Source organism: Apium graveolens, chromosome 6 (genome assembly GCF_009905375.1).
Source record: "Apium graveolens cultivar Ventura chromosome 6, ASM990537v1, whole genome shotgun sequence".
Lineage (NCBI taxonomy): Eukaryota > Viridiplantae > Streptophyta > Magnoliopsida > Apiales > Apiaceae > Apium > Apium graveolens.
Window position 1 is genome coordinate 120,545,282 of NC_133652.1, and position 10,412 is coordinate 120,555,693.

General features: G+C 30.7%; 1 protein-coding gene and 1 long non-coding RNA gene across 5 annotated transcripts; one reads left to right on the plus strand and one right to left on the minus strand.

The window, feature by feature from the left end:
* Nucleotides 1–2,073: 2,073 nt before the first annotated feature.
* On the minus strand, nt 2,074–3,811 carry LOC141668630 (uncharacterized). 3 transcript variants are annotated; one of them, XR_012553124.1, is made up of 4 exons: nt 3,657–3,811; nt 3,425–3,513; nt 3,213–3,270; nt 2,074–2,464 (listed from the first exon to the last, which is right to left on the minus strand). It is a non-coding gene; the product is annotated as an uncharacterized LOC141668630 (long non-coding RNA). The 3 variants fall into 3 exon arrangements; XR_012553125.1 differs by having other exon boundaries at nt 3,611–3,792; XR_012553123.1 differs by lacking the exon at nt 3,657–3,811 and having other exon boundaries at nt 3,425–3,591.
* Nucleotides 3,812–4,003: 192 nt separating this feature from the next.
* LOC141668629 (short-chain dehydrogenase/reductase 2b-like) lies at nt 4,004–5,942 on the plus strand. 2 transcript variants are annotated; one of them, XM_074475585.1, is made up of 5 exons: nt 4,004–4,268; nt 4,414–4,657; nt 4,748–4,819; nt 5,191–5,379; nt 5,453–5,942. In XM_074475585.1, exons 1-5 carry the CDS (start codon nt 4,255–4,257, stop codon nt 5,831–5,833), a joined length of 900 nt encoding a protein of 299 aa, XP_074331686.1. In that variant the 5' UTR covers nt 4,004–4,254; the 3' UTR covers nt 5,834–5,942. The 2 variants fall into 2 exon arrangements, with proteins under 2 accessions (XP_074331686.1, XP_074331685.1); XM_074475584.1 differs by lacking the exon at nt 4,004–4,268 and having other exon boundaries at nt 4,280–4,657.
* The last annotated feature ends 4,470 nt before the right edge of the window (nt 5,943–10,412 follow it).

Consider the following 10,412-nt stretch of genomic DNA (forward strand, 5'->3'; position numbering starts at 1 on the left):
CTTATTTTATTTTATTTTATTTTATATCATATTTTTTTCTAAATTTAATTTTGATACAATTATATTCTTTATAAAAATGTAATATTGTTCGATAGCTATTTATTTTATATTTTCATTATTTATTATAATTTTTACATATTTTTCAAAATTGTCTTTATTGCGTTAAATGTTGAATATTTTTTGTTATTGTTCTATGTATAAGATGTAATTTTTTTTATAATGTTGTTTGGTATATTACATCAAGGTTAGTGAAATAATTGGTATATCATTTTCTTTTTTTGAAGGTAACTGATTAAATTTAATCATAGTTATTATTCAAAAAAATTGTAACTATATATGATGAAAATTTAAATAAATAGGTCATACTCTTTGAGATAGTTATAAATGAAGTTTGTTTCTAGGAAGATTTAAGAAACAAATTATCCTCGACTTTTTATTAGATCTCAATCAGAATACATTTGTATTGTGTTCATAATTTGAGTTTCAAAAAAGTAACAATAATTTTAAATGTTATATTGATTTTTTTCGATTATATTAGATTTGTGATCGTTGTCATTATCATGTTCAAAACCAATAAGCATAATATATTATCTTAAGTTATAATAGATAATTCAACCATTTATAAGAATGAAATGAAATCCACAAGCGTTGTCTCAGTGGGTTAAATCGGGGATAATTATCTTCTTGGTCACACGTTCGAATCTCACGGAAGGGTTCGAATCTCACGAAAGGAGAATTTATGATTATGCCTCCTGAATCAGAGGCTGATCGGCCTGTCACTTAAACGGGTTTACCCAGTGCGCGCACCTGAAGAATAGCGGATGCGGGTTACATACGATAATTAAAAAAAATGAAATGAAAAATAAGTAATTATAAGTATCATAGCATTTTAAAATCAATGATAATGTCTTCTTGTATGTGCGAAGAGCTCAATTTTTTATTGTGAGCACTTCTCGACGCGATATCTTGATTTCCATAAAATGTAGTTTTGTATTATTTAAAGATTTAAAGATAACAATACTTTTTTTAATAATCATATCTAGGGTGGCCATCCATTAAGGGAATACATAATTTATTTAAATTTTCATCATATATAGTTACAAAATTTAATTATCAAATTAAAAACGAAGTTGCACAAGTTTTTTATTTAAAAAATTATTGAAATTTGATAAAATAATTTAAAGTGGTTAAAATCACATTTGTTCAAAATTATTTCACAGTAAAATTAAATTTAAAATCAATTATTTTTTTCAAATTTTAATTATTAAACATTTTATTATATTTAAATATAATAATTATTTTACATTAGCAACAATTTTGATGAAATTCTATAATAGAATGTTAGCAATATAATCTTTTGAAGAAAGGCCATCATATCTGATCTGTATCTCTACTGTATATTTGGTTGTCGGTGGTACACAAATAAAACAGAAAAAGAGAATTGAATAAAACAGAAAAAAATTTGTAAATAAGCTTGAATAGTAGATTATTAATAGAGCAATTATTTATTTTTCCTAACGTTGAGATTTAAACTGGACAATTTATATGTGCACAAACACGTCAAAAACTAATTTAAATCCAAACAGGCTCTAAAATTTTAATAAGACCTTCTTCCAAACCAAAAAATCTAATAAAATATCAACTTATACCCTGTATTTTTTAATATATCTAAGTGGAGCTTCTCATCTTTCAGCTATATGTGTTTACTAAAAAGATATTTTTAGTTTAATCTAAAAATTTGAAAAACTACATTTACCAATTTACCATAAGGTGGAGGGAGTATTAAATAATCCCTAAAACCATTGTTCTAAAAGCAAAAATAGACATTTATGATATAGTAGCCTTCCGATGACTAATTGGATAATCGAAATATAATCAGATGTGCTTAATAAAATACAACAATGATTATTTATTAAACTAAGTATATTAATTTAAGAAAAAAGTGCATTGATTAATCTGATTATAAAATTGAATCTGCAAAACATATTAAAACGATTAACCATGATAAAATCTGTAACTTTTAGAACAAAACCTAAAAGTAATAAGGGGCTGTGAACTTAGAAAACACAAAAATATATAAATGAATTGATTTATAGAGAAGAAAATGTCAAGGTGTCAACATTTTCCTTCCTTCAATATGTGCTTACTGCTTATAGTACACAAATTCGTCAAAATACTGTTATGGTGCAAAATGTAGCAGCAACATATTAACAAATGCAAATGCATTAGCTTAGCAAAACTAAAAGAGGAAGAAGATAATGCAAATACATTCATTCACCAAGTATGATTAATGCTCTGAACTCTGAAGTATGAGGCCATCATTAAACTTGCAGGCAGCTAATTTGTCTTTTGAGTTTTAACTTTAATTTACCGAGCATTGCAGCAACCGTTGTGCAACAACATTCGTCCCCAGGGTGAATCGTCGCCATCACAGCCCCTTATTTATTTACATGAAGCTCCATACCTACAAAATGTAAGTTGCATTTACGGTTCTAATTACCAAAACAACTTTAAAGATTTAACCTATTATGGAATATTCAACTTGAGGTCATTTATATGCATTATCAACAAACATAATCTTGCAATGTTGTACATAATCTATAAATCTTTATTACTGTAAATAAATTAAAGGAAACAGAGATGTAGACCACATGGCTTAGATGTTCTAAACAGCTCATTGCGTGAATCCTTAATGGATAGTCTTTACTCTTTGTTTTTCTTTATTGGGTAAACCCAAAAAATATTACTGGTATTAAGTTTTTACAGTAATAGATAATCAAAGGCAACTTAATACCTTACTATACTCCTTGCAAATATGTTGATCTACAAAGACATTCTAGAAAAAATGTGGAGCTAACTACCAACTTATTACATTTGTTGTAACAAATAATCATGCGAGTTGCAAACTTTACCTCCAAAAACATTACTCCATGTAAAAGGAGGCAATCCTATCTCCCAAAAACCATATATATGTAAACATACAGGTAATAATCTCCCTCTAAATCAATTACCAAATGCAATAACCAAAGATAAATTAAATTCTGAAAAACATACATGAAGTCTTATGAATACTCATCCATATAAAATGGACAATTTTGTCACCAACACTTCTCAAAGGCAACTGGTCAAACACTTGGTAGAACGTATCTCTGTAAATTTTTAAATAATGAAATATCACAAAACCAGTGAGAATTAGTTGGAATGACCTATACCTTATGAGATAGAGCTAGAGATCTTCTTCCACTTTCTAATCTCCCCTTCTACATCATTCTGAAAGAAAAAATAACCAAAAATCAAAACAAAATTCTTTAGAATCAAGATCGAACATTTGGACTGCGAAAAGTAAGTTTGGATAATATCAAAAAAAAATTGGAAGAAAAGAGCGACTTTCAAGAAACGACTCATGATAAGAAGAAAAAATGACCTGATTGTGCATCTCAATAACATAAAAGATCGTCCCTATTCAATCAGATAACAAATTTATTCCTCCTCAAAATTGTTGATACATCTCATCTGAAACAATAAAGCGTTCCATAAATTTAAAACAAAACATTCCTCTCACACAACCAGATAGATTATCAATACAAATAACAAAAGTGGAAGAACAAACACGCATAATATATTAGACAATCCTCCAGTAAGAAGAACAAACAAACCATAAGAAATGCAAAAGTGGAAGTTAGTAAAACTTCATATCAAGTGCCCACGTGGGGGGCATGTAGCAAATGCTGTAGATATTAAAAATTTATAAACCACACGGATTTCAAGACCAAAAGCAGAGGAGCAAGTAATCTCATTAAAAAAAGAATCAGAATCAGAATACAACATATTAGGGAGTGTGATTTTACTTTTCATTTAGGACGTAAAAGGGTAGTAAGGTGGAGTCCCCTATAATTGATATTTGCAGTAATAAAGAAGATAATGGAGGGCATCAAAGGTAAAATTGTCATAAGATAGGATTCAGCTTTTATAATATACATAGATTTGAGAATAATTCCAATAAACTTATTCTAGATTATTTGTTCACCATAGAATATGATTAGTACATACTGTCAGATGAAGGTCTATTTATATAAGCAAGCATATGCTACTAGCCGCCTTGGTGGTAAAAATCGCCTTAATTTGTCACGTATGAAATATATCTTCTATTATATGATATGGAAATGCTTAACAAAGATTTCACATCATCTTCTTATCTTACATTCTCTACTGCATCAATAAACGGCAACAAAGCTTTTACACTATTCAGAAGAGATGGCAGACAAAAGGTAAAGAAAGTAGTTTATGTAAAACGGAAACAGTTTCTCTACTCTTGTTTAAGCGAGAACAAGGCGCACTCGATATGTTTGAGTGACAATTATGGCCAAATATGTTATGTGTGTCTAACATGTTCGTTTGCACGGCCATCTTTAGGGTTGCAGTTGTTACGGGGGCAAACAAAGGAATTGGATTCGAGACATGTCGAAAACTGGCATCTAACAAAATCACTGTTATATTAACTGCAAGAAATGAGAAAAATGGCACAGCAGCTGTTAAAAAGCTTCAAGCTTTGGGTCTTTGCGATGTGGTTTTCCATCCTCTAGATGTCAAAGATCCTGCAAGTATTGCTTCTTTGGCTAAATTCGTAGAGTTCAACTACAAGAAACTTGATATTCTTGTGAGTAGTGAAACAAACTTAATGCCCATTGCTATGAATTTAGTTTTTATAAACTAAAAACAGCTAAAAGCATTTCATGTATCTGTGCAGATCAATAATGCAGGGGAAAATGGAAATGCAGTAAACTTGGAAGCACTTCCAAGCATTATTGATGGTGGGATGGTAAATATACATAGCTTCCTCATAGTAGCACTTCTGTTACGCTCGATGTTTAATGGACAAGAACAGTATTGTGCACGACCGACACAAAACTTGATTTATGTTGCACTTTGTGCATAAGGCTCTTGCATCTGTCAGGGGCCTTGCTCTTATTTATCATGAAGAGGCTAATCATAGGGTTCGAACAGTGACCTAGCTACATCTCCTTTCCCTCAATCTCAAAAACATGTTAAGTTTTAGACTCCGAAATTATTATAGCATGAAAACAGAAAAATATCAAACTTTTCTATGAATATTGTGGTAGATATAGGAACGCATTAGGCTGTTGCCCTACAGCAGTAGACGAGTATTAATATGTTTCAGTTGTCGAACAGCTACAGGTGTTCGATGAAAATGTTGACAATGTAAAAGAAGTTTCATCAGAGACGTATGAGATGGCAGTAGAGTGTCTCAAAACAAATTACTACGGAACTAAAAGAGTGACAGAAGCGTTACTTCCTCTTCTTCAGCTCTCCAAATCCGGAAGAGTAGTGAATGTCACATCTTTTTTCGGACAACTGCAGGCATGTATTGATACACATAAAAATGTTATACTTAATTAACATGCAAATTATGTTTTTGCCCCTTCGTTTGCAGTTTTTCTACAATGAAAAGTTCAAAGCAGAGATGAGTGACATTGAAAACTTGTCAGTAGAGAAAATAGATGAAATCTTGCAGTGGTTTCTGAAAGACTTTGAGGACGATAAGCTTAAGGCCAACGGTTGGCCATTAACTGTAGCTGCTTACAAAGTTTCTAAAGCTGCTGTTATTGCTTACACAAGAATCATGGGCAAGAAATACCCAAATATCCTAATTAACTGTGTGCATCCAGGATATGTCCAAACAGACATGTCATACAAGACAGGACCTATGACTCCGGAAGAGGGTGCTAGAGCTCCTGTAATGGTGGCTATGTTGCCTGACGATGGTCCTTCAGGCCGCTACTTCTATGAGATGCAAGAATCCACCGCATACTAAATCATGCAACTAAGCCTTTATAAAATCCTATTGTGCTGTTATCTTCCATAGAGTTTGTACTATTACAGTGTCTTTTATAATTAACTGTAAAATTCTGCATTATCTGATATATCTTTTCTGGTTTGGTGGAACTGGACACCTGAATACCATATCTGATACACAAATAACATTCATACAGAACATGTTACATAATTGTCAAAAGTTTACATAATTGGCTTGAGTTTAAGCTATACTATAACATTTCTTAGGAGTGATCTCAAGAATTCAACATGATAAAGCTGTACTATCATTAATTCTACCAAGATCAACATGAAAGATCGCCAATTTGCCATCCAGGCCGATTTGCTTACTGATTTTAGGTTTTGGCATCAACCAGTATCTTTCACTACTCAAAAGCAGAGTTCGGGCTTACTTACAATGATACAAATATAACATAGATTCAGTAACTTGATTGTATTTGTATCTGAAATTAAAATGTCACCTAAAACCTGAGAAATTTAAATGGCAAAGTATTTATGTATCTTTTTAGGTGTATTCCCAGTTGCACGGAACTTCTCAGCTGCTGCTTCTACCTTAAGTTTGTCTTCTCCTTTCTTAGCAATAACAACAGCTCTCTTTTCTTCTGCTGACTTGTGAATCTCAGCCATCTTGTTCTTCATTCTGCTCTCTTTTTCTCAAACTCTTCCTGTTCACGTATAGGGACATTTTTTAGCTAACCTTCTCCACACTATATACACCTGTAAAACCGTGAAAGGTTGTGCTAAGCGCAAAAGCTCCCAGCATCGACAGGGTCTTGGGAAGTCTCATGTATGCAGTCTTATCTTCATTCTAATGTACAGTCTATTTAGAAATGTGTTACATATGTATCCTAAATGTTGTTCGTTTTAGTGTTTTACCTCAATCTGCTTCAACTCAACTTCAATATATGCCTTTCTAATGTTCTCCCAGGCTTCAGTGATACAATCTGCACCCATTGGACACATCAAGTAAAGACAACAGGTGAGGTGGAGTACCAGTCAGCTGAGAGGGGACAAGGGAATGATGAGCTGGACAAAGACAAACAAGAAGTGGGGGTTGTTACACCTGGAGGACCAGCTGCACTACATGGAGCACCGGTGGAGACAATTGGCTAACTAAATTTTGAATAAAATTTACACGTATCATGTAATTGAAAAAATTAATAAAGAATTTCTTTCATGGAAAGTAAATTTATTATATTTTAACGTGTAAATTTCAAATTTTAAAAATAATTAATCAATAATTTTTAATGTTTTGAGTCAAAATTTGGTCGATTTTACTCCCAGAAAATCAAAATAGACATATAATTAGGGATGAATGGAGTAAATATCTTTAACTATTCTAAAATAATTATGAACATATATGTGTATTAATATAAATACCATGGAGTCATATTATTTAAAAAAAGTAAAAAAATGAACATATTTAAGAAATCAATTCAATTTGTTTTAAAATTATATAATATCAAAAAAAATTGTGCATCCATGCATGGCACGAGTTTTAAGCTAGTAATATATTAAAAAATGTTGTTAATGGAAATTAAACCTAGTTTAACCAATAACATTCACACTTCAATACCACAATGTCAATATCTTTTGTGTTACTTAACAGGTATTTGTCATAGAATAACATTTTTAATCATTTTTCTTTAAATTTGCTGATTTAGTTACTTATATAATTCAAAAAAAATTAAGTTACTACTAAAACAATATTAATAATCGATATTTTACATATAAATAACTATTTTAAGAAAAGGATAGATGAGTTAATACGTAACGTGTATTTAATTAACGATATTATACTTTTTAAAGTGAACGTTATATTAAATTTTACGATATTACATATAAGAAATGGTTAATAAAATCTAATGATCACGCATAAAATTATAAGAAAAAAATAAATCAAATTTATAATATCTAACGATCATGTATACACTTATACGAAAAATAAAATATATAATATGTATTTGTTCAATATTGATATGATATTTTTGTTAAGTACTCTTCGATTAAAATCATCAAAATAAGAAAACAGTTATTGGTATGTATATGATATACAATTACATATAATGCTTAATTATTCAAATAAAAATATATTATATGTTACCCATACAATATTATAAATTCTTACATATAAATCACGACAATTATACGAACTCCTTCCGTCCCTCGCAATCTTTACATTTGGAGAGAGTGTCCGACACGTATTTTAAAGAACGTATAAAGTATCTTTTCATAGCTTATTTTCATAGTTTTCTTTTTCTAAATAAAAATTTAACCATTCAATTGTTATCTAAAAAATTGTAAAAATAAGTTATGGAATAATACTTTATACGCACATTAAAATGCGTATCGGCGTGCCAGACACTCTTTCCGAAATGTAAAGAAATGAGAGGAACGGAAGGAGCATAAAAAAAACTTTTAAGAAAAAATACCTTTAGGTTAAATGCCTAGCTATTGAGATGATAGCATTTCGAAACAAACAATTAAGAAATCAGTGAAATAAGGGTGTTGGCACTCTCAGACACAATTTTATTAAATAAGGTCTCAAACAACATATATTGAAAAAATAAACGCAAATTAAAGAGATATTTTGAGAAATGTAATGACGTGCTACGTTTCTTTTCCCCGTAAATTTTGATAAAAGAAACAAGCAAACATGTGTTTATTGTTTAATTAGAATTTACACAAATTCTATATTCGTATATAAAAATACCTCCCAAACTGCCATTTTCATACACACATAAGTTTATATTGCGTTAATTAATGACCACATAATATATATATATATATATGTGTGTGTGTGTTGTGCAAGACATGCCTGTATCATAACAAGACTAAGTCAAATTGGCAGCCCTAAGAATTATTCGTATGATAATCTAAATTTGTATTTTGTACTTTATTACTTGAGTCTGTAAAAATGTCAAAGATTAGACTGAAGTATTTTTCGGTGAACAGTCTCAAGCCTAAGAATAAACTCTGGAAGAAGATCATGTCTCAGAGAAATAGTGAAGAAGCTTGGAGTTGAATAAATCTGTTTTAGAAAAAATATTCTAAGTCAAGATATCTAGAAGTCACAGATTAAGTCATATAGAGAAGTCATTCGAGAACTTCAGAATGACTTATCGAGAAGTCTAAATTGGCCTATAGAGAAGTCCCAAAGATATCGACAAGTCAAATGAAGATATGAAGATTGGAGATATCGACAAGTCATTTTGCATATAGAGAATTCAGATATATCGACAAGTTAAAATGAAGATATAAAGATTGGAGATATTGACAAGTCAATTTTCTCACTAGAAATCTCAGAGATATCGACAAGTCAAAATGCTTATAGAGATCTCACAGATATCGACAAGTCATTTCTACATGCAGAATTTTAGAGACCTCGACAAGTCAAATTCACTTATAGAGAACTCAGAGACCTCGACAAGTCAAGACACTTATCGAGAACTAAGAGATCTCGATAAGCCATTATATTTATCGAGATGTCAGTTCTCTATAACAACAACTGGAGATCTCAACATGATTTTCAAGTACAGAATGCACACATGTTAAATATTCAAGATTATCAATCAACAAACGATCTAATCACTTAGATTGAAAGGTCTACAAAAGTAGCTTGGAGAATGCAAGATCAAAGGCCAAGATTAACTGACAAAGGAAAGTCACAGTCCTACACGATTTGCAAAGATACACTAAGCCAGAAATGGAAAGCTTTAGAGATAACGATAACTTAAAGTAGGGTTTAGTACATCTTATTGCATGCTGGGTACACCTGTGTTTACTAATCTATAAAGTAAACACTGGTCCTTTGCTGTTAATTATATCAAACAGATCTAGTTTTTCTTGTAACTCTTTCAAGTAAAAAGCTGAGTTCTTTACTTACAAAGAACCCAATATTTGTAACAAAACACTAGCTTGATTTTAATACAAAATTAAGTGAGTTTTGAAATATTGTGTGATATGTTTTATTTCAGCTAACATAATATTACTGCATTTCTAATCTGCTATGTTAACCAAGCAACAAATATTTAAAAGGCCTTAAAAATATCCAAAACACATTCACCCCCCTCTGTGTTGTATTCATTACCTAACAAGTGGTATCAGAGTAAAATCTGAAAGCAAACTGTTAGATATATTTGAGATGTCATGTCTAATCTGTTGTGTTTAGTTTCAGAACTTAATATCAGGACTTACTGGAAATATGAACTTACTGAAGTCAGAACTTATATCAGAACTTAAGGCCGTCAGGATTTATATCAGGACTTAAGTGCGGGTACTTCAGATAAGGAAAACAGCTGATTTACAGAAAATGATCGTGACTAAAATAATAGAAGATATGCATGAAGAGTTAGAAGACTAGAAGACTTGTAGAAGATAATATTTGATTGATATATTTTAGGAGACATAATTATATTCCATATCAATTAGAAGATATCTTGTAACTGTGTACTATATAAACACAACTTAGGGTTTACACTATATGTGTTATCATTCACGAGAAAGATTATACATTGTAACCTAGCAGCTCTTAGTGATATTGTTCATCACTGAGAGAG